The sequence below is a fragment of the Mustela erminea genome, chromosome 9, assembly GCF_009829155.1.
Source record: "Mustela erminea isolate mMusErm1 chromosome 9, mMusErm1.Pri, whole genome shotgun sequence".
Lineage (NCBI taxonomy): Eukaryota > Metazoa > Chordata > Mammalia > Carnivora > Mustelidae > Mustela > Mustela erminea.
In genome coordinates, this window is record NC_045622.1 from 59,329,718 (window position 1) to 59,355,646 (window position 25,929).

Consider the following 25,929-nt stretch of genomic DNA (forward strand, 5'->3'; position numbering starts at 1 on the left):
GCTGCCAGTGCTGCATGCCTTTCCTAGAATGACATTTATTGTCTCATTCCTAGAATGACATTTATTGTCTCATTCCAGATGTTACAATTTGACTTGAGCATTTGACAACTCATAACACCTTTTATTTTAAAATGACCAGCCTTGATCTGTATCTAGTATGAGTTTAAATGCTGTTTCCCAATACAGAGCATTTGAGCCTCTCGATTAAAAAACAAGACTTTTTTTTTTATCAAATTCTTCAGATATTGTGGCTTTTTAGAGGAAAAATGAGGGAAAAATGTACACTTTATATTTAGTTTAAATCCTTTAGTTTGCATGATGATTTTTTTAAAATAAAAAATCCAAAATACATAATGCACTTCAAATAAATTTCTTTTAAAATTCCAAAATCCATATATATTCCTATCTGTTATTGTAATTACAGTGGTATATCATGCAAAGGTATATCTTAGTGCCTTGGTCTACCTTGATCCATATTAGACTAGTGTTACTTAAACTGTAGTTCATGCACACATTTCTCTCCATGAACACATTTTTATATCCTATTTTTTCTGCAATGTAATGAGTGTAGAAATTTAAAATAAGCATTAGAAACTTTTGCATTAATTGACATTATATATCTCTACTTCTTTAGTTTAATAATAGTAATTGTTATTAGTGTACAATAATAAGGCTATTACTGGATTTTGCATGTATTTCCATTTCATTTTTCTTAAACATAATAATAATTATATTTATGAAAATGTTTTGTGATTGATTGAAGAATTTTAAGTGTACCTTCACTCCACAGGTTATGAAGCACTGTTCAATGTTAATTCACTGTTGAATGTAAATGTCAATTTTTTTCAATTGAACATGAAGAAAAACAAAAATAATTTAGTTCTATATATTTAAAAATACTAAAATCTTAGATTGTTTAATATTTGTTGAATCATGTTCACGGCTTATCTTTTTTATTATAGGATTAAATATTTTGAGTTTTACTTAAGATCTAGGGATATTTTACATAGTTTTTTACATATTTGTGTAAGCAAATTGTTCATTTTTAATAACAATAAAACAAAATTTATAAAATGCATATTTTGTTGATATAGTTCCATAAAGTTATGGTTATTCACCCAAATAGTCAATAAATATTATTTTTCTTGATATGCTTGGCTCTAAGCTTTAAGATTATATCCAAGATCTAAGAAAGTATAATTAGCTCTTCTTTGAAGGAATGATAAGCTTGTTTAATATTCAACTATAAAAATATGTCAGAGATGAGACCATTTTCATGGTCTATGTTTCGAAAATTTATTTATCTAGATAAAACCAGTTGTGGATACACTAGATCTCCTTCTCGTAGATAGCAAAGTACACATTTCTTTTCTGAGTCTATCCCTCATCAGATTCTGTTTTTATGAAACTAAATAGACATTGCATATATATACTTATACTCTCCATACAGCAGTCATCTTACAAACAATAAGCTTTACAAATACTTGCTTGTACTCCTTGTTTCAACCCTTCATCTACCCTCACTCACTAATGCCATTATTGGTATTGTTTGGGGGCCTTTGTAGAGATGTGCACTGCCAAATCTTCATTACCTGTCTGGCGTTTATGGGTCCTAGCTGTGGTGGCCTGAGAATTTCCCAGCTGTTCCTATTTGAATTCCCCCTTAAATCTAATCTTCAATCAGATTAAGATTCTCAGAGAAAATAATAATTTTTCAAGTGTTTCTATAAAGTCTGACTATCTAAAATGATATTGTAAATTAGAAGCTTGAAGATCCTGCCTACTTGTCCCTGTGCCCTTATGACAGGCTAGTCAATTTTTCAAAATCTCAATCCAAGTCAATTTGGATGAGACTTCTATAAATACTAACAGGGGATTAACTACATTTCTTTGCATTATCTTAAAATGTTAAGAAAATTGGGATTAGCTTCAGAAGTGCTATTACCATTTTTTACCATTTTTAAAATTTTGTTGTAAAGGATAGAGAAGGTGGGGTTAACATGGCTAGGAAACTCACTCTTTTTTGGATAAAGCTCATTTTGCTTGGTCCAATCATTGTACCTTTCAAAATTAAGGGCTGGTGCCATGTTTATTCTCAATGCTTTTTCTTCTGCATGGTGTTTTGTTTTGTTTTGAAGATTTTTCAGAATCTATACTTATTGGTCATCTCTGAACCTCATGGTCAGTGGAAACTCAGGCATGGATAGTTCTACACTCCTTTAGGTCAGGAATACACTGAACCCACTGACTTGTCTGGTTCAATACCAGTGTCCAACTGTATAGGTTCTTGAAGGAAACAAATTAGGGATATTTTCACAGAAAGAAACACCTCTCCATTCCTATAATTCCTTGGATTATAGGCCAGACTTTCTCTATGCACTAGTTCACCCAAAATCTCTTTGTTTTTAGTCCTTTTCCAAACTCAGGTAACTTCTCATCTGAAAGACAGAGAGTTTCTCTGCATGGGCAGCTTTCTCTTCCATGTCCAAAGTCAAGAGTCCTTGTTACCTGGTTTGAGCTCCTTTATTATTCATGCAACTATCTCCTGAGGATATAATCTCCCATTTTCTTTGTGATTTAAAGTCCCTCTCTCATTACTTACTAAGAATGCTTCACAGATAGCCCAAGTATTGGATACTTTTTGACATCAGGTGAATTGAAGATCACTCATTAAGTCTTGGTGTCATTTCCCTCTGAAGTTAATTTTTTATATGTAACATCCAAATTTGAAGATTGTTCATATCTTCTACAATATATTTGGAGATTTCTTGAAAGTTAATTGCATCACAGGCATCTGTTTGAACTCTACTGTTGAACTCTCCAATGTATGCTGTATGTTTCAGATGTGAAACCATATTAAATGTATGTAGAAATTACCTTGGAATTCTGAAATGATAAATTAGATAACCTTTGCCATCATCCCACACTATACCCCTACCCCATGCACCTTACATAAACACATATACATAAGTGTATGTCAAGGGCCTTTTTTGTCATGTAGTTTCAAATTAAAATACAGCATTTCAACCTAGTAGAATCCACAGATTCAATGGCATTCACAGGAGTGGTCAAATATCCACAAATTCAGCTAGTAAATATTGTGGGAATAGCAGTAGACCCTCCTTATGATGAGTCATGTCTATGAATTTAAAGAAAACACTTTTTTTATGTGTCTTTTATTGTTTATTTTTTTCCACATGAAGTCACATATTCTCACTTCAATTTGCAAATCATGTTATCTTTGAAGAAGCTCAAATTCAAATAAACTAATTTATTGGCCCCCATGTCAGATAATTAACATGTAGGCAATCTAGGATTCAAAGGTCATTCATGGTCCCAAGCATATTTTCCCTTTATCAAAATATACCTCAAAATAACATCAAAGTTATAATTTCTATAAGCCTAACTTTTATTGGAAAAATATCTCCTCTCTGATGCAAAGTATCTATTTTCCCTTATATGGAAGAGAAGCAATCAAAATGGAAATTACTTTAGTGTGAATATTCGTTGATCAGCTGTCTCCACTGATTCTTCTCATCCTGAATCTTTACATATCCATAATAAGACTGTCAATTGAAACCACTAATGTATGTAGAATAAAGTACCACCAAGAAAGATATATTATCTAAAGAAGCTTGCCATTTTCCTGAGTCTTTTTCTTACAGTTTTTTCACTTTTTTTTTTTTTTTTTTACGATTTTATTTATTTATTTGACAGACAGAGATCCCAAGTAGGCAGAGAGGCAGGCAAAGAAGGGGGAGAAGCAGGCTCCCTGCTGAGCAGAGAGCCCGATGTGGGCCTCGATCCCAGGACCCTGGGATCATGACCTGAGCAGAAGGCAGAGGCTTTAACCTGCTGAGCCACCCAGGCGCCGTGTTTTTTGCTTTTTTAAAGATGACAATATGGAGGGACGCCTGGGTGGCTCAGTGGGTTAAAGCCTCTGCTTTTGGCTCAGGTCATGATCCCAGGGTCCTGGGGTTGAGCCCTGCATGCGGCTATCTGCTCAGAAGGGAGTCTGCTTCACTTCCTCCTTCTGCCTGCCTCTCTGCCTGCTTGTAATCTCTGTCTGTCAAATAAATAAAATCTTTAAAAAAAAAAAAAAGATAATAATATGGAAATATAGATTATAATTAATAATCCTTTAACCCGTTAATTTTTTGTGTGACTTAGATGAAAATAAAATAAGCAATTTCCTTTCTTCTCAAAGGTGTGAAGACTCACAACATCTGAGAAAAGTGAAACGAAGGAATGGGGGCCAGAGGAAGATGTTCTTTGTATAAGTAATTCCTAAAATGTGAGGACAGACTCTTAGATGAGGTGTTCAAATTTATAAAGTTCAATCACTTTCCAGAAAAGGAGTATTTCTTATTTTTTATCCTTCTGTTGATTTATCAGATATACCCAGGCCCATCAAGAGAGGACATTAAATTCATGTTACATCTCTATTAATAAATCTAGCAATGTATTATTTATTAAAAATATTTATTGAACAACGTTGTGTATTTTTTACTATTATTATTTTTAGAGAGGAAGGAACAGAAAGAGACAGAGAATCTTAAGCAGGCTCCATACCCAGCACAGAGACTGCCACAGGGCTTGATCTCATGACTCTGAACCATGACCTGAGCCAAAATCAAGAGTCAGACACTTAAACAATTGAGCCACCCATGTGCCCTAACTTTGTGTATTAATATATTAATGACTATATCTGTATTCTTGAGATATAGCTGCAAACAGTTACTATATGAAATGGCATTATGGAATTTATCAATCAATTTAACCTCTCAGGAAGCTTTGGGAAGAACTAAAATACACAGAATCTCAGAGAACTAGATAACATACACCATCTAACCCCAGCTTTACTAAATGTAAAATTTCCTAATGTTCCCATCAGTGAAATGGCAAACAGAGCTAGAACACTTGGATCCATGTAGATAAAACACATAACTTCATCCTTGGTTTTATTATGTCCCTGAAAATAAATTTATTCAAACAATCTATATGTTCCTCTGGACAAGTGGAAATTATTTGAGAGAAATAGATTACGCACATAGAAAAACAGCTTATCAAATGACAGTTTATTTGTCAAAACTGCTTTCACTTCCCATACCACATTATCTCCCCCCTAATTTATTAGCTATAAAATTCATACATTGCCTTTCAATTCCCACCTTCCAAAAAAAAAACTCAGATCTTTGGTCCAGATCCCAAAACCCTATAAAGATCCCAACCTGACCACCTTCTTCTAAACTACTACTGGGGGGTGCCTGGGTGGCTCAGTTGGTTAGGCATCTGCCCTTGGCTCAGATCATAATCCCAGAGTCCTGGGATCACACAGAGTTGGACTTTCTGGTCAGTGTAGAGCCTGCTTCTCCTTCTCTCTCTGCCTGCCACTTCCCCTGCTTGTGCTCTCTCTTTCTCTAAAATAAATAAATAAAATCTTTAAAAAAAATACTATTAGGATTATGTCAAAGTAGGATTCTCTTTAGTTTAATTAATAAATTATGAATCTAATTTATACTTGCCATTCCAGCATGGTTCAAGACCCATAACTCATGATTCTCCTGCTTGGAGATCTCCAAGATACAACATGAGGTTGATCTCCTGTTAGGCCTGGTCTCCAATTTCTTTACATTGAGTTTCAAAATACTGATTTTATGCAATCCTTTCATATTTGCTATGATTAGAAAACCTTACATTGGTACAAGTTTGCCTTATGAATAGAAAATTTTGTCTTTCACATCTTTTGACAAATCTTTACACTTCTGTGCATTTTTGAAAGGAAGTTAAACAGGAATTAAATATGCAAAGTAGATAAACTTTGGTCCAGCAATTTCACTTTAGCTTGTCTCCTATAGAAATACACATATGAGAGCACAAAATGATAAGAACTAAGATGGCATAATTATCCATATTTGTGAAACATAATCGGAAAAATCAGGAAGGTAGTTATCGCATTATATTATATTCTTATTATGCAATATTAACTGTCTTTTAAAAGTCAGAGAGACATTTTTTGGTCCTGTCATGGAAATATGCCTTTGATAAATCCTTGGGAGAAAAACACAAGGTATAGAAGGATACAGTCTGATGTCATGTGCTAAATTATTTTAATATATTTTATTTTCTTTACAGAAAGATAAATTTAGATATGGTTTTGCTTTGTTACCTCTGGGAAAATACTTATTGTCTTTGCAAAAATTAAATGAAACAATTATGCATGTTTTAAGCTTTGACAGCATGCAGATACTTATTTGTACTAAATATTTTTAAGTAGTTACTATTTGCTAAGAAGCTTAACATTTCTTAAACAGTTGATGTTATGTAAACATAGTTCTGATTTACATGTATTCACTCCAGCCCGCTTTTCATCTGATACAGAAATTGCTCAGACCACTATGTTCAAAACAAAACAAAAAAGGAAGCTTTTGGTTCTCCAATACAAAAAGATGCTCTATCATGCTCCCTTCTTTCTCAGATTCTTTGGGGTGAAAATAAATTTACACTTCTTGGCTGTGAGTTGCGAACCCACAGGGATTTTTAAATCTCAGCAGAACTTTTTGGGCACCTGGGAGACCCTCTCTTGTTGATTTGTAAATCACCATTAAACCACCAAGACTTTGAAGTAAAACTGTTTCCGCACCCTGAGCTGTGGAGTTCTGCGTCTCCTCTTGGGAGGGAGGATCCTGCCAACAGACACATCTGCAAGTGAAAAGGTCATTCACTGTGTGAGTCTTTCAGAGATAAGTAATAGCAACTGCCATTGTCAATGTCCTTACAAGTAAACAGGTATAACCGTAACCGGTTTTCCAGAGTAAAGAGACCTACAGGAATGCGGAGTGTTGTTGAGTTAGGGGATGTGAGATTTGAGGATTAAACTGGTGAATTCTGTGTTTGATAAATAGTACATTTTAAAGTTAAATGATTGATTTGACTTTATCTGTGTTTTCTTCTAAGTAATAATTGTTGTAATCATGATCAATTTAAAGAGTATTTGTTAATGGTATATGTGCATACTGTGGTTACGCAGCTAGTAGCAGATTCTCAGATTTCATGGACTGTGTTTCTTAATGTGATAGCTTTCCCTGGAATCAATCCTAAAACTCATGTCTCATGAATACATTTTGCAAACATGCATTAGATTTGAGTAAGTTGGCATACTCTGTCTTTAGATGCAAAACCACGGAGAATATCAAATGATTTTGCAAATTCTGAAGCTTCCTTTCCCACCTTATTAAGCAAAAGAACTTTTGCCAATCTAAATGTTGAGTTCATGCCTACTGGTGATAACTGTCATCTTCTTTACAAGCTTCAAAGTATTCAGATGAGTATTTGTGTTTTGGGAAAATGACCATTCAAAATCAAACTTGTGTATTTTGACAAATAAATAAATATCTATAGATATATATATCTATATATCTATAGATATATCTATCCTGGGTGAAGAACTAGTTCTAGTATTTAGAGACTTGCTGATCTGCAGCTACAACCGTGTGTTAGTAATACCAGATGCCATAATATTCCTAATCTCAGTTCTCTGTAATGTCACATTAATTTTAAAGAATTACACAAGGAATATTGTTCCTTTACACAGGAAGCATATTTGCTTTTCCCAAATTGATGTTTCCTTAGAATTCTCCTTAAATTCCAGCTCATCAGTGAAGCCTTCACCAGCACTCCCAAGTTAACATATATGGAATGATTTAGTTATGAACGTGAATTAGGTATATACCTCTGAAGCAGACCTCAACGCATTAGTCCACAGTAACTTTTATAAGTTTTGCTTTCAATTTTGTCAGCATCACAATAAGCTCTTCTTCTGCTTTCTGTTTAATCTTTCTAAAATGATTACCCATACCTTGACAATAGGAGTATTAGTTCTCAGAAAGACTAAATGACCCTTTGGGGTACATAAGGGTGAATAACAAAGCCAATTTTTAAACCATAATAATTTAGTTTCTTTCATAGTCCTGTTTTATCTGATTCTGCAACTTGGATGGTACGTGACACAAACAAGGTTCTCTTTAAAAAGTACATAATTGACAAAAGGTAGTATAACAGAACAACATAACATAATATAACATAACATAATGTAACTTCAAAGGGGAAAGAAGTAAAAGAAAACTTTCAGCAGCTGATATAAAATGGATTTAAAGCTAGGTCTTTTCCTTGACCAAAATAATGGATTTATTTTATTTATACATAACTAATGTCATTTATAATTATTATACTATAAATATGTTATATTTATACATTTTTGAATAATTATTTATTTATATATAATCATAGAACATTTATAAATAACATTGTATATATTTATTTATAAGTAATATTTATAATATATATTATATTTATGTATAAAATAATATATAATAATGAAAGCAGGATTAAAGAGCTGGAATCAAATGAATTATTTTCAACTTGTTTGAAGCTTGAGTTGTGGTAGAGCAAGAAGCTTTTATGCTAATAACTAAGATACATGCATAAAAGATAAATGTGAATGAGTGGGTTTTTTTTTGTATTGTAACATTTTATTCCTTTACAAAATGTTATCTGAAAAAAAAATGGCAAAATGTTAAATCTGCTAAATGTAGGTGGTACATACATCGTTACCTTTTAAATTGGCTTACTTTTCTGAGTTTCTGTAGTCTTTATGTAGGGGTTTATGTGTAAGTGAAAGATATTTTTTAACTAGATGTTTTATGTGTTCTTTTTTCTTTTTAAATTTTATTTTATTTTTTAGTGTTCCAAGATCCATTTTTTATGCACCACACCCAGTGCTCCATGCAATACGTGCCCTCCTCAATATCTACTACTACTAGGGGCATTTCTCATTTGTACATGTTTAAGATAGAGCCTTCAAAAAATCAAAGTGAAACCTTTTTAGAAATTTGTGTATGAACATAGCTTCTGGTTGGACTTTGCAGGGAAAAATACATACACATATACACACACATATAATGCACTCAATATTCATATATTATTTAGATGTACATTATTTTATATATCATATTTATATTGATTATTTAGTTTGTTTTCTTATAGAAATCCAAGTACTGGGATCTAGGAAATATGTATTGACTTCTCCACTAGTATATGAAAATGGGCCAGGTATCAGCTGTACTTTAATGAATTTAACTGTACTTTAATTTTTTCTAAAATTCCCTTTTTCCTTTCTTCTTTCCCTCCCTCTTTTTTTTCTTGTTTTCTTCCATTCTTTCCCTCTGTACCCCTGTCTTGTTCTGCCTCTCTATCTCTGTTTGTGCTGCCTCTTTTCTTTATCCAACATACAATCAAGCTTCTATTATTGACCTGGAATATTGGTGTGATCAACTATGACCTTAGTGTATTTTTTACTGTTCTTTAAAAAATATGAACAACACACAGAAAAGATTTGACAGCTACATATACATGTGTATAATTTAGTTTATATATACATATAACTTCTCTAAAATACTATGTTTAATGAAATTGATACATGATTTTAATATGAAATTTTAAACTATAAAATAATGTGAGATTTTATTATTTTGCAGAAATATTTTAATATTTCATCTTGATCACTGTGTGTTCTAATGAAGTTAATATATGATTTTTCTAATCTTTACAATTCACTTACACATACATTTGTATTGAGTTAAGTATTATGAAAGCCAAAAAACAAATGCTGATTGGTAAGTTTTAGGCAGTGAGTGTGTTGCATGCTTTTTTCTCTACCTCACACAATTAATCCTCACAGCACCATTTAATATAGTAACATTAATACAAATTTACTGGGGAAAAAAACCTGAGGTTTAGTGAGATCAAGCAATTTACCTCAATTGTTCTTAAAGAAGTCAATCATTTATTTATATACATTGTTTATCATAATACATAAGGTTTTTCAGAAAAAAAAAAAAAAACTCATTGTGAGAAATAAAGAAGCTTGTAATCTCAAGTACTTGCAGACTACTCCACAGGGCAGAAAAATAATCACAAATTCAAAACTTTGTGGGTATAATGATAGAAACATTAAAAAGTACCAGGGAAGAAAGTTTGTTTAATTCTTTTTGTAGGGATTAGGGAATACTTTCTAGATAAATTAAATTTAAGATTAACTTTTAAGACTGAAGAGAAATTCACAAGGCATGTAATAGAGAGGGATATTTCTAAAGAAAGCACAGGAAAAAGTGGTAAGCATCAATAAGGGTTAAATTAGCCCTTATGCTTAGGGTATATACTTGAATTTCCTTTGAAACAGGGGTAGAGATATCTATGGGTCACCTGAATATATATTCAGAAAACAGATCTGGGTTGAGCATGAAAATTTGGGAATTAACTGAAACCTTCAGAGTACTCAGAAATTTTATATGACTCAGAAAAGAAGAGGAGCAGATATGTAAACCAATTTGAAATAAAGAAGCTATGTTTTTTGTCCAAAGGCAGGTTTAGATTTCTAAGGGATAAGATGCATGTAGGGTGTTACAGCTCTTTAAAGACCCTGTCGACAAAAATGGTAAAGAGGACATAGAATTTTATTTTTTTCAGTATGGGATGTGGACCATTTAGACCAGAGTCAGGTTAATGTGTGAAAAACATAGCCTAGCACTCATCTCAGATATGATATATTTCTGGTAAGAGGGTCAAGTTATTTCACAAACGACAGTGACAGTTCCTTTATGAATGAGTTGAAAGGAAGGATTTGGAGAAGACATCCTAAAGAGATACTTTTTGATGAACTGTAGATTTAAAATAATTATAAAGTTATCCTTCATTCAAAAATCTTATATTTTTCGTTAACATTATTGAGGTGGAACTCACTTAACATAAATTGACCGATTTTAATAGTAGAATTTGATGAATTTTTAAAAGCATAGAAAGTCATGTAATCAGTCATGGTATGGGACATTTTCATCTCCCAAAAAGATAGATCTGCCTGTTTACAACCAATCGCTTCACACTCTGGTTCACCTCTGAAACCTCTGATCAACTATCACTATGATGTTGTCTCTTCTAGAATTTCATATAGATGAGGCCATACAGCATTTGATCTTTTATGTTTGTTTCTTTCACCTGGCATAAATGATTCATTCATATTGTTGGATCTATCAGTAATATCTTCCTTTTTGATTTAAAATATATGGATTGGCCACAGTTTGTTTGTCCAATCAGTAGTGGCTGTATTTTTGGTTTCTTTCTGTTTTATTTTTGCTATTATGAATAAAGCTGCTATAAATAAATGTGTACAAGCCTTTGTGTGAATATGAGTTTTTATTTCTCTTGTGAAAACTTTTAGAAGAGAAATTTCTGGATGATGCTAACTGTACAAGTAGTACATGTGTAACTTTATAAGAAAACTGCCGAAATGTGTTCCAAAGAGGTGTACTATTTAGATTCCATGTATGAGAGTTACAGATGTTCACATCATCATCAACATATAGCATTTTTGATCTTTTTAATTCTAGCCATTCTATTAATTGTATCTTATTGAATTGAATGAGAAATGACATCTACCTAATAAATAATGACGGTGAACATCTTTCCATGTACGTAGTTGCCAACCACACACCAAAAGAAATAATTATGAAGCTAAAAATACAAACTCAATTTTGAGTTCTCCATATCTTAATTTGATCATTCTATGCATTAATTACTTTAAATTTGGCTTTCAAATTTCCTGACACATTGTTTCTCCTTTACAGGTTTGCAAGCACCTTGGACTATCGTCCTACATACATCCTATCATGTTGGCTTTTAATAGTACTGCCTCTACTTGGCCCACTTTCTCCTTCATTGGTATTCCTGGTCTGGAGGCTGCACATATATGGATCTCCATCCCCTTCTGTGTCCTGTACCTCATAGCCCTTGTGGGTAATGCTCTTCTTCTTATCCTAGTAACAGCAGAGCAGAATCTTCATGAACCTCAGTTCTATTTTTTGGCTGTGCTTGCCCTTACTGATCTAGGCCTTTCATTGTCCACAATGCCTAGTGTCTTGGCTGTCTTCTGGTTTGATGCCCGCCATGTTGGCCTGGATGCCTGCCTAACTCAAATGTTCTTCATCCACACCCTCTCCTCAGTAGAATCAGGTGTTCTGGTGGCCATGGCTTTCGACCGTTTGGTAGCTATCTGTGCTCCACTAAACTACACCAGGATCCTTACCCACTCTACTGTTGCCTGCCTTAGTGGGGCTGCCCTCATACGAGGTGCCACTCTGCTGGCTCCTCTGCCTTTTTTCCTTAAGACCTTTCCTTTCTGTGGGGCTAATATCCTCTCACACTCTTATTGCTACTACCCAGATGTGCTGAACCTGGCCTGTGGGGATGTCTCTTTCAGTAGTGCCTATGGATTGGTTTTTGTACTCTGCACATTTGCAGTGGATGTGGTCTTCATCATAACTTCATACATAAAAATATTGGGCACTATTATGAAGCTAAAGACTCAGGACAGAAACTGGAGATCGCTGCACACCTGTGCCTGTCACATATGCACGGTGCTTGTGTTTTACCTGCCCCTCATCAGCTTAGCAGTGCTGCATCGCTATACCCGGAATGCTTCTCCTATTCTGTATACCACCATGAGTAATGCCTACCTCCTCATGACACCGCTGCTCAACCCTCTTGTATATAGTCTCAAATCCCAGCAGATCCAGGCTGCCTTACGCAAGCGATTTTGGGTGCAACGTGTTATTGCTGGGGAATGAATGAGTTTTTTCTATTATCAGAAAGAGTGACCAGTTAAAAAATGCAATTCAAGAACTAGTGTGTGCCAAGTAGTATGCAAGGTACCGTTAATTAAAAAATTAAAAAAAAAATACTTTGGTTTTCCCCTCAAGAAATACCCAGCTTAACTAAGGAGGGAGAGTGAGCAGAATGCTTGAATAAATGATCATAACTGTGGTCATGAATGATGATTGTTTGGTAGTGGTATGGAGAAATGGCATCAGGAACCCAATGTATTTGGTGTACAAGTCAGATGAAAATCATATTACCCCATGTGCTAAATTGAGGAGTCTAACTCTGGGTTTTAAAAGATCAATGAAGGATTAATTTTATAGCCGAAAACAGGATGTCACCTGATTCTTGACTGCCAATGTTGTTTAAATTGAAGTGTGAAAATTCAAAATTGAAGATAAATTTATGACTATATATGCTTATTATCTGTCTTCTACTTGTAGCCAGATACTGTCTAATGTCTGAACATTCTGACTCTTAATAAAAGATAAAGGAGCTGTCTGCAAAGAATAATATATAAGGATCTGAGAAATGGTTATTGTTACTCCTCTTGCTTACTTATTCAGAATTCATACTTTATTTAGATCTTATTTTCTATTTCATACTGAGAATAAATAAGGTTACATTCTGACTGCTGAAGGAATAAAACTTCAGTTGGTTTCTCGGTTTGTTTTTCCCCTCTAAAACTCTCAATTTGTTTCTTGGAGTCCACAGGCTCTCATGGTTCATCTCCCTCTCTGATTCCCCCCCTTCATTTTCTGGTCACCTTTGATATCACCATCTGAATCATAGAAGCCTTTATTCTTTTGGATTTTTGTTTAAATCCTGGCTTGGTCTTTATCTTCTACCATATTTTTGACCTACAATAAAGTGGTTAACGTTTATTGAACATTTGCAATATGTCTGATATTGTTATAAACACATTAAATAAATTATCACATTTCTTCTTATAATGTCCTTACAAAGTAGATAACAGTATTAACTTCTTTTCACTGATGGGAACACTGAGGCATAAGAATCGGGGTCACTATGATCCCTGGATATATAACAGATAAGTTGCAGAGTCTTGATTTTAGCTTAAGCACTCTATACTTATATATTCAACTAAATATGAAATCTAAATTCATACAACCTAGGAAAATCAAGTATACATTACATAAATGGTAGATTTTACATACCTGCTTTGCTGTATTTTTGCCTTAATCTTTCACTGAATTTTTGTGTTATACGGAACTTATATTGGCAAGGTTTCAAAGAATTATAAAATATGAACAGATTTCAATAAAAATTATGAAACTAAACCTTCCTTTCTCTCATTTGGAATATTTCCCTCTATAAAATCTCAAACACCTCAAAGATAATAAATGTCTGTATAACAATATAAATATTTTATTTTGGATCAGATTTTAGCCATATAGCTATCTAAGAGGGAGTCTCAAATAGAAGTATCTGTAGGGTTGTTCGGATAGAAATGAGCTCATAGGTAAGTGATGTAAACATCAGAAATGAGAAATATAAGTGAAGGTGAAAGGAGCTTTAGGAATCTTTCTTCTAATATTTCAAACTAGAAGGGAATATTATTATATTTCTAGAAATATTATGGTAAAACCATATAGAGATGTACCAAAGAAAGTGCCTCAGCCCACATGGTCTTTTTTTTTTTTTTCAATATCCCCAGTACCTTCCAGTCATGCCCTCAAAGTGATCCCACTCTGTTGCATCATCCTACCTTGAGCACAATCTACATAGTGCCCTTCTAATCTGTTTTGTTTTCACACTGTAAACCAGAGGGTTAAGGACAGGTGTGAGGAAAAGGAAAATTCTGGACATCTTGACATGGGGGAGAGAGCCCTGTGGATCAGGGCTAAGGCAATAAGTGGAACATAGAAAATGAGGACAGTGACAATATGGGAGACTCATGAATGTCTTAAATTGTCCTTCCCTGGAAGCAATGCCCAGAACTATCTTTAAGATCAAAGTATAAGACAGAACAATAAAGAAATAAAGAAAGAAATACCAAAGTAGCAGAGAACCAATGCCAGCCCATAAATGATATTTACACGAATGGATTCACAAGCTAGCTTCATCACGTCAGGGCAGAAGCAGAATGAGTGGGATAAGATGATGTTCCTACAGAAGGGAAGCCATTTGAGCAGGATGGACAAGGGAGCCATCAGTGCCACTCCTTGAGCCACAGCAGCCAATCCCATCTGAGTAATGCAGGAATGAGTCAGAATAGCAGTGTAGCACAGAGAGTTGCATAAGGCAACAAAGTGGTCAAAAGCCATGGCCAGCAGGATGGCTGACTCCATAGAAGAGAAAGTGTGGATGAAGAGTATGTGAGCCAGACAACCATGGAACTCAATGCTTCTGTGGTTGAGAAGAAAGACATTAAGTGCAGTATGCACTGTAGACGCTGATATGTCTATGTCAGTGGCTGCCAACAGGGACAATAACACATATTGAGGCTTGAGAAGGCTGGGATTCTTGTTTATTATGTGAATAATGATGCTGTTTCCAAGGATGGCAATTATATATATGATGCCCAGGGGGGTGGAGATCCAGATGTGAGACTCCTCTAGCCCTGGAATTCCTGAAAGAAGGAAGAAGGGTGGCTGGTAGTAGGTGCCATTGAACGTAGACCTGATCTTAAACCTAAAAAAAAGAACAAGTGTAGGGAAATCAAGTGGTAAATTAATTCGAGTTCATTCAATGGTTCAAGAGAGTCTAGAGGCAGAAGCAAGCTAAGTATCTGTTGCATGCAAAGCAAATTGAATAGAGTAGAATTTGGTTTAATTCAAATAGCCCATGTCAGGGGTGCCACGGTGGCTCAGTCATTAAGCATCTGCCTTCTACTCAGGTCAGGATCTCAGGGTCCTGGGATCATCAAGTCCTGCACTAGGCTCCCTGCTCAGTTGGAAGCCTGCTTCTCCTTCTCCTACTCCCCCTGTTTGTATTCCCTCTCACTATGTCTCTCTCTGTCAAATAAATAAAATCTTTGGAAACAAACAAACAAAGAAAAAGCCTATGTCAGTAATTTTTAAGTGATTTATAACTTCTATATTGTGGGCACATATATATTATTGACACATTGATAGTGTCCAAATACACTACCAGAAAAACTAAGCAAGTTTTGAACAAAAACGTTCACAGAACAAATTAAGAGTCACAAATCACCTGGTTAACTTAGTCAATTTAAAATACACGGTGAGAAGTGGGAGAACAGAGAGGGCATTGGTTAAGACACTTAAAATAGTGTACAAGTGGGGAGAAGGCCCTGCAGTATCTGAATGCTGGATTATGCAATACTACTCTGCTCTGTCCCTCTGCTGATGGCATTAGGAAGACCAGAGATGAAGTCTGAGCAAGAGAACCCCAAAGATGAAAGGTACCTGGGGCCAACCTACACTTTATCAGTCATACAGCAGCATGTATGCATGGCCACAGCTCTAACTTATCAATAAGAATGCTAAGCATCTATGAATTTTACCTGTATTTCTTGTTCTAAGAATAAGTGTGACCAGAATGAAACTACAAGGGATGTCATTAAAAAGTGGTGATTTAGGTACTAACCAGCCACCATTTTGGACATGACATATTATGTCTCATGACCTTTTTTTCTTTCTTGTCTATAAGTAACATTTTTGCTTATTCTATCACATATTCCATATATTTGATCTTTTGTATGTTCTTTTTTAAAAATTTTTTATTATGTTCAGTTAGCCAATTTTTAATGTAGCGTTCAATGATTCATTAGTTGCACATAAGACCCAGTGCTCATCAAAATACATGACCTCCTTAATATGTTCTTTAACATCTCTTACAACTTATCTATTATTTGTATTTACCATAATTGGTGAATGATGCCTATATCTTATAAGCTACTTCTCAGTTTATTCCTTATCTATGTTTATTACATCACATGACCTTCATCTGCTCCATTTGTTTTCCTGGGGTTTTTTTGTTTGTTTGTTTTTTGTTTTTTGGTACTCAAATTAAATATTCTCAAATACTGCAATAAATATACATTATGACATTTGGGGATACAAAGTTTATTAAGATAGATTTTTTTTAAAGGTTTTATTTATTTATTTGACAGAGATCACAAGTAGGCAGAGAGGCAGGCAGAAAGAGAGGGAGAGGGAAACAGGCTCCCTGCTGAGCTGAGAGTCCAATGTGGGACTCTATCCCAGGACCCTGAGATCATGACCTGAGCCAAAGGCAGTGGCTTAACCCACTGAGCCACCCAGGCGCCCCTTAAGATAGATTTCTAATCACCGATAAGCCAATGTTTGGTGAGTGTGATAAATAAGAACAAGTAAGAAAATATATATGTGATGATATAATAGTGGTATAAAATATATCTATAAATAAAATGAGAACCAAATAAATGAATTACAATTACTTGGGGCAGGCCATAATCAACAGAGGACACAGTACGCTTAAATAAATAACAAAAAACTTGGCATCCAGAACACCAAGCTATCTTAACATATTTCCATTGTCAGCACAGCCATGAGAATCCTTTCATAGCACTTTGGAAAACAGTGTGTCAGTATAAACCAACAGTTGCTGTTTATGAGTTGTTGTGTAAGGTTATATAACATAAATCTATAGTTTTAATGGCTATAGCTACTGGTTTTTTTTTTTTTTAAGATTTTATTTATTTATTTGACAGACTAGATCACAAATAGGCAGAGAGGCAAGCAGAGAGAGAGGAGGAAAAAGGCTCCCCGCTGAGCAGAGAGTCCAATGCAGGGCTCTATCCCAGGATGCTGGGATCATGACCTGAGCCAAAGGCAGAGGCTTTAACCCACTGAGCCACCCAGGCGACCCGCCACTGGCTCTTTTAAAGTCACAAGAATTTATCTCCAGGACCCTAGAAGATCAGCACAACAGAGTTCCCTGTCATTTTAGGAAGTGATGGAGACACAGTAAGTAGAAGTGACTTATTTAAGAATCAATTGATATAGGCTAAGAACCATTTTCAACCCATTTCCTATATCAATATACATTTTATTAATCATGCTTCCTGTTTAAAAAAATAGAAATAAAACATTTAAACAAAAGAAACAATGATAGAAATTTTGTATAATTAATAAGTGGAGTAAAAAAAAAAAAAAGGAAATTTATAAAGGAGAACTAAAGAAGCAGGCATTGTAACCCAGATTTTTGTGGACAATGACAAGCCAAATAATAGAAAACTGAGATATTATTGAACATGTTAATATGTTTTTCCCCCCAGAGTATTACTCAGTGAGCTAATAAATTAACACCTTTATAAGTGAGACCACAGTATGTTATAAAACAACAGAAATACAGCACAATAAATTCTAGTTGATCCTTGAACAATCCAGGGGTTGAGGGCATTAACCCTCCACATAGTCAAAAATCCATGTATAACTTTTGACTCCCTCAAAACTACTAAGCGCCTACTATGGAATATAGAAGCCTTACCCATAATGAAAAAAGCTGATGAACACATGTTCTGTATTATATGCATTATATACTGTATACTTAAAACAAAGTAATTTAGAGCAAAGAAATTTTTATTAAAATCATAATGAAAAGGAAATACACTCACAGGACTGTCCTGCAAAAAAAATCTGCATGTAAGAGGACCTGTGTAGTTTAAACTTGTTTTGTTCAAAGGTCAAATGTATTTGGCTTGCTAGGTAACTATAAATAGTTGATTTTTATGCACAAAGGATCCTGAACATATTTAGCCATTCTGTAGTTATTTAAGAATTTAAACAAGAAGATGTAAAAGTTTTTAATTCTTACAATATGTATAATGGCATTAAAAGTTAACAAACATTTTTTTCCATTGATATACTTTTAAAAATAAAATATATACTTTTTAAAGTAACATTTGACCTACTTATTTTGTATCCATGTTTATAATGCATCTTTTATTATTTCTATGTATTGATATACTTTAATAAAAATAATACATTTATTATTTTCTTACACCGGATTCCAGTTAGGCCTGGGGCCCCAGGACCCAGTAAGGCCCATCCCTGAGGGTGGAAGGGGAGACTGATCACCTCCCAGACACCTCTTAGAGGTCTCATAGGAAAAATGAGGAAAATCTGAAGTGACTGAGGAAATTCAAGTGTCACACAGAAATCTGAGAGAGCACACCTTTGTTTTCCCTGGCTGGTTGGGTGCCCTGCAGGGTTAGGGGTGAGTTTTTGTGATCGCCAGTGACGGAGGATGGTGGTGGAATGTTTTTCGCAGTCTCTCAGGCCGATTGGCCCCCTTTATGTGGAAGTGTGATCTGTGTGGAGGTATCTTGGGAGAGTGCTGGGTCATCCCCGTGAACTTCTTATCTTTTCTTGGCCATTTGGTCTTTTTCTGCCTCAAGAGAGGTGGTGGAGAGCAGTGGACAGGAGGGCTGGGGCCCAGGCGTCTCTATTTGCTTCGCTTTCAAGGGGGAGGTCCTTCAGGTCAGGACCCCTCTCCCCCCACCATAAGGGGGGACAGGAAGGAGTTTCTGGAAGGAATTCTACAGGTCAGGACCTCCTGAGGCTGGGGGGGGGGGGGTCGGGGCGGGGACTATAATAACTTCAGTGTGAATGCATGAGTGAATGTGCAGTTTGACCTGATTTGTCAGGCGGCCTGAGTCTGTGACTCCATGGGCGGGCAACCTTAGGGTCCTCAGAAGCCCATAGGGTCTGACTGGCCCTAACCCACTTCTGTGGTGACCTCATGGGGTCTAAGGAGAGCCCCTTTGGAGTGCCAGTCTGGGGTTTATATGGAGTCACTAAGGCTAAGAGGCATCCAGGTGTCTTTCAGGATGGGGACTTTAAGAAATATTCCCAAACAGCTGCCAAAGATCCCTTTGTTTCAGGGAAACTCCCTGTCTTCTCTGGCCCCATGTGGACTGCCTAACCCCTTTCCCTTGTTAGTGGGAAAGCATGGCATCTGCTCCTCTGTTGGAGCTGACAAGCTTTAAAAGCCAGGAACCCTTTCTCTACCTTCTGGCAGCACTTTGTTTCTTCTCTCTCCCCTTCTTCTGTTTCTGGACCAACTTGGATATGGCCTACATAACTGGGCTCTAGACCATCCTTAGTGCCTCCCGCACCATGGCTCCTCCTCTCTTCACTGTCAAGGAGCAAGGAGAGCACCCCCTGGACCTAACACCTCCCACTCCAGATTTCCCTACCTGTGTCTTGAAAGTGGAGTGGGCTCAGATAGAATGTAAGTCAGTATTTACACTAAGTTATGTTTGTTGTCTTAATTAAGATAAACATGTCTTTTAACTTATCAGCAGTAAATGTGAAACTTCTATCAAGGTTTACTGAAGGTCAAATAAGCTCTTGTTACTTGTTGAAATTTGTTAGCAAAGAAATGACTAAACTGATGGTTAATTGTCTCAAAATTTTCATGGGTAAAGTGTTGAGATAGCTTTCAAAGTCTTTGGTAATCTGAAGGTTTAAAATTTTCCTTGGATGACAGATGGAATTAAATTTGTTGGACATCTAGGTCTTTTCCAAATAGGACAAAGTGCTAAAGCACTAAGTGCTGGATGTAGGTTTGTGCTTTTGACTTCTTACTGCAAAGAAACTAAGAATATTTGAATCTGTTGGCAAACATGTCTTGTGCTTAACTGATTCATAAATTTGCCATTCAAAGAATTCTGTTGTAACAGTTCACAAATGATTAATACTTAGCCATCACTAGATATTAAGGTGTTTCTAAGAGTACAAAATTCTGCTAACTGTAACAATGACTGATAAAAATAAGGGAAACAACTCTGTATATGGAAAAGTAGGAGATATGCAAGAAAGATATAAGGAATGGGAATGCATTTTGTTGAAGAAAAAGAGGTAATTTTGTCCTAAATGAGATGGTTGTTTAGAAGGAAATGGCTTGGGACAAAACCTAAATGTAAAGGAAAGTTGTAGAAGGTTTGTGAAGGGAAATTTCAGAAAACGAATTTTAAGTGGACTAAGATTGAAATGAATTTTAAAAAGACACTGGTATAGGAAGCTGGTTTTCTCTCTGCTCAAAAGGACAAAGTTTTCTTAGGTTAATTGTTCTGCTGTTAAGAAGAAAATGTAAACAGCTGTTTCCTCTTTGCCTGTCCAGAAAACCATTTTCCACATTTTGCCTATATGAGTTATTTAACATCCCTAATTATATTTAGACATGTGCTTTAAAACTTTCTAATATTTTAGCAAATGTTGACAAGATTTAAATTGTAAATGAAATCTCTTTAACTCATTAGGCTTTCCTTGGTATGCTAAGTTACTCAGGAAGTATTGCTAAACAAATGATAAACCTTGGGTTACATTTGGGTAAATGCTATAAGGATTCTAGAGGTTCTATACATTTCCTAAAGTTTTAATGTTTTGATAATGTCATCACTTGATATTTAATTATTGAAGTGTTATGTGTCACTGAAATAACCTGATTTCCTTGCCAGCTAAATTATAAACTCTCATTTCATCAGCTCTTTTACCATACCTATTCTGAGTTTTGTCATTTATAATTTTATTCTTTTGTAAAATGAGTTTCACCTTAGTCCTGAAAAGGACTTTCAGAACAAATACAGGTATTCAATATCTTGAAAGTCCTAAAACTGAAGTGGGAATTTCCAGAACTAAGTAAAGCTGCATACTAAATGAATTAAAAGATTATAATGTTGTGACTCTTGTTTGAAACATTGCTGGCTCTCTAATGTTTGCTCTTCCACAGTAAAGAAAAATTTACTTAAGTTATCTGTGACATATAGAAATGCAAAAATATTTATTTGTAAACAAATCAAAGCATTCAACTTTTCTCTCTATATGAACCCTCTAAAACTCAAAAGGTCTCAGTAAGTATTCTTTCTTCCATGGCAATCAGTCATTTGCATAAGTTCAATAAAAATCTGTTCTCCTTGTAACAGGACACCATTGGAAACATGGGTTATTTTACCAAGGCTTTGACTGGAATGTCATATTTAAGAAAGACATGCATAGACTCAGATATTACCAGACAGCTTAAAGGAACTAAGGTTGACTTTATGAAACTTGGAGCCATAAAACCCTTTGGAACTGTTGGCCTGATACCTTGCTTACAGAGTTCCCAGCAGCCTCACTAGGTAAGTAAACAATGTCACTTCCTGGCATGTGCAGGAAGAGGAATTCACCTAAATCAAGAGTTATTATAGGCATGTCTAATGGCAAGTAAGTGGCTTAGCTTCTGGTCTGGAGAGGCTACTAAAAGTTCAACCTAGAGATTCCTTATAAGAAGTTCCAGCAACTGTATATGATCACTCACTATTCTTGATGAGTTTATGTAAATAATTTGGACAAGTTTGTTAAAACTGGACTTGTTTTTCAGATAAATTAGCCCTGATTTGGCCATCTCTGGAAATGAGGGTTATTTTAGAGAGAAAAATTATGTTTTAGTAACACACCTTGTGGATTCTTGATTTGATTGTCTTTTAATGTTGTTTACCTAACCTAGACAACTTGAGGTAAACTTCAGAGAAGTTACACAATAACTCATTTAGACAATCTTCTTGTTTAATATTCTGTGGGGATAATAACAGGATCCCATGGCACATGATTAAACAGCTGGAGAATGGAACTGATTCCCCAACAGTTGTGTAACTTAACACCTTGACCAGTTCTGTTTGGCTGGAATAAGGAAATCATTCTCTAAAAGGAGAGCATACACCACTCCATATGGTTAACTTGTGGAGATAATGGATAATTCCACTTTATGATTGGTTGGGTAATGCACTTGGGGATAGCCTTATCTCCTGAGACAAGTTTTCTCCTACTTGCCAGTGATCCTTTGTAATTAGAATGTTAATACCTCAAACAAAGAGCTTAATGGTATTTTTCAGTTATATTTATCCTAGAAACCACCTCTATTGAGATACAATTGTAAACAAAGCCTTTCTAAGCATACAACAGTGTTCCTGCTAGAAAGAGCCGCAAAGCTCTTAATGGAGGCCAACTTATTAAATACCAGGTTATATTGATAGATATGCCTGAAATAATACCCCAAACCTGTCAGACTTTAAATCCAGCTACCCTTTTGTCTGGACCTGAATGTCGTACAGAGAAAAACTGTTGGAGGTCATTGATAGTGTTTATTCTAGTCAACTGGATTTAAAAGATTGCTGCAGCTATAATTCACCTCAAACTCTCTCTGGCTAGCCACTTCCCTGTAGTAAGTAGACTTAGAGGAGACCTCAAACAGATCGGAAACTTAGAAGTGTCCCAATACCTCCAAGCCCTGGGTAAAACTCAAAGGCACATCTGCCCAGAAACTTTAGAAAGGACCCCCTCAAACCATGCTGAACAGGGCCCCATGCTGTTGTTCTAACCATCCTTACTGCCCTCAGGGTCTTAGGTGTCACTGAATGAGTCCACTACTCTAGAGTAAAGAAGGCTCTAACCAGTTGGATGAATCACATCAGTGGAAAGCCCAACCAGATCCTACAGACCTGCTCTGGCTCCACCTTTGATGAGACCCCACTGACTGATGGATATCTGTTCACAGTGGTCCCTGGGTATTGTTGACATGACACTGACACCCTCACCTTGCTCCCCCTTCTGACTGGACTTTCTCCCAGAAACTTTTTATTGTTATTGCTTATTGGGCAGCCTTAGGAACCTTAAGATGGATTGCTAAGATCATAGAAAACAATGTTATCAGGTGAGCCATTGCCCAAATACTAGCCTTGCAGGGCCATCATAATAGATGAAAATAATGCCCTCTAAACTAGGTGTTTAAAGGGGCATCAAAGGGGGAAATGATAGGGAAAAACTGTACTCTAAGATGGCTGACCATACCAACAAGGGAATTCCAGTTCCTGTCTCAAAACCCTTCGAGGTTCTTCTTTCCTACCCCATTTCTCGCATGTGCCAAAAGTGCCGGAAGTACCAAGTATGCAGAAGTAGAAAGGTATAAATCCCCCTCCCTGCTTGTGCTCGGGGCTCAGACCTTTGGAGAATGACCTCATCTGAGCCCACTGGTGTTAAATAAACCTTTGATCCTCCAAAGTCTCTGAGTGCCACTTGATTCTTCCGCCAGGATCCAGTCCAGTTTCCACAACATACCTATGCTTTCTGGGATGTCTGGGTAGCTCAGTCAGTTAAGCAGCTGACTCTTGATTTTGGCTCAGGTCATAATCTCACAGTCCTTAGAACCAGCCCCCACCAGGCTCTGCACTTAGTTGGAGTCTGCCTGAGATTCTTTTTCCCTCTCTCTGTCTCAAATTTAAAAAAAAAAAAATAAAAAATTAATAAAGATACCTGTGCTTTCAGAAACTCCATGGTGCATCATATGCTCAATCTGAACAAGCCTGACAAGGAAGGAGCTGCTCAGGTATGGAATCTTACTATTTTTGCAAGTCAGTGTAGGGCTACAGAGCAATGGTCTCTCTGAATTACTCCTGGATTGAGATGGGGAGATGTTTTACTGGTTGTTAAACAACTCCACAGATCAGATGTGAAGAGTAATAAGGAAAAGGTACTGGCAAATCTCATCCCATATATTCTCTTCAAATATTCTAACAAAACAAAGTAGATTATATTCTGTTACACTTTCACAAGAGAGGAAAAATAGTGCTATTATAAACTATGACATTTAACAATTAGATAATTTAGGAAAATTATTTAACTTAGGTCTTGCCACGTTAGGGACTTAACCATCAGAGGAAAAAAAAAGTGTTTCAGAAAGAGATAATGGATAATGGGGAGTCTTTACTTCAGGCTATGGGAAGGAATGAATGGTAAAGGCTAATGCAGATAAACAAAAGAGAGTTGGCAATCTTAATGGTTTGGTTACCTTAAATTCAGCCACTGGGTTTTTATTTCTAGCTTTAACCAGCCTATACCCATCTTGAGCTGTAATAACTTACTGTTTTCAGTTGTCCATCCAAAAACGTCCTCAGTCATATTTGGGGCCAAGGCACCTTGGAAAGACAGCGGCATCTACAGGACCCATTTACTCTGCTGGGTGGAACAGCTAAAAGGCAGTAAAAGGCCTTCTGTCTCTTCCACCTCCCTTGAGGACTGATCAGGTGTATGGTGTTTTAGGAGATTACAGAATCCCTGCGGAAATGAGATCAGGAATTGAGAAGTGAACAGCAAAAATAACCAGCTCAGCAAAATGCCCCTCCAATTGCCCTGGTACAGAGTCATTTGTAGCAAAAATTCCTACTGTGAACAGGGCATGGATATAGCTAGATCCATAGTAAGATTTTATGAGAGGTGAAATATAATGCTGTGACTTACATCAGGGAGTTTAAAATAGAAGCAGGAGTTCATTGAGGAGATACGCCATGAACTTCTGAACTGGTTCAAACCAGAATACCCCAAGGACTCAGCTGAAAGGTGTGCTACAACTTGCTATTAGCAGAAATCAGTTTTCTGCCTTCAACAACAATCAAAATTCCTTGTAAACAATGTATAATAGGCATTCCCTTTGTCTTAAAAAACCTTTGACTTTTGTTTCCCAGGAGGACACAGTTTGGGTTGCCCAAATCACAATTATAATTCTAAGGCTTCAAATAAATGCTTTCCTTTCATTTAAGTCCTACATTTTTTCTTGGTTGACAATTTAATGTTGTGTCTTCGTGTGTGTGTGTGTGTGTGTGTGTGTGTGTGAATGATTAGAAGAATATAAGGACAAAGAATTAGAATTTATTATTTTTAGTCAAAAATCTGTATTTCAAGCACCTTCTTTCACAATGTCAGTATGAATCATATTCATAATGTGAAAACACTGTCACATATTTGAGACAAGCAAAGTATAGGCATGAAGTCTAAATACACATTTTGGTAGACATAAAGGAATTTGCTAAATTCAGGCAATACATATTTATTTCCATGGGCTCAAATGCAGACACTAGGAATCCACTTATGAATAAAAGAAAGAAAAATACCCACTACTATGGAGTTGGTAGCCCAGTGAATGAAGGAATAAGAAAACAATTAAGACATCTCCCTTTAAAAAATTTTTTTTTATTAACATATAATGTATTATTTGCCCCAGGGATACAGGTCTGTGAATCGTCAGACTTATACACTTCACAGCACTCACTACAGCACATACCCTCTCTATACTCCCCTCCCCCGGCAACCCCCAGTTTGTTTTGTGAGATTAAGAGTCTCATATGGTTTTTCTCCCTCCCAATCCCATCTTGTTTCATTTTTTCCTTCCCTACCCCCTGAACCCCCCACTTTGCTTCTCAATTTCCTGATATCA

General features: G+C 35.8%; 1 protein-coding gene and 1 pseudogene across 1 annotated transcript; one reads left to right on the plus strand and one right to left on the minus strand.

Annotated features, from left to right (window-relative positions):
• Positions 1–11,723: 11,723 nt before the first annotated feature.
• Positions 11,724–12,680, plus strand: LOC116599784 (olfactory receptor 51G2-like). The gene has a single exon (XM_032359760.1). It carries the CDS (start codon positions 11,724–11,726, stop codon positions 12,678–12,680), a length of 957 nt encoding a protein of 318 aa, XP_032215651.1.
• A 1,756-nt stretch (positions 12,681–14,436) lies between these two features.
• Positions 14,437–24,653, minus strand: LOC116599785 (annotated as a pseudogene).
• Between the last annotated feature and the right edge of the window lie 1,276 nt (positions 24,654–25,929).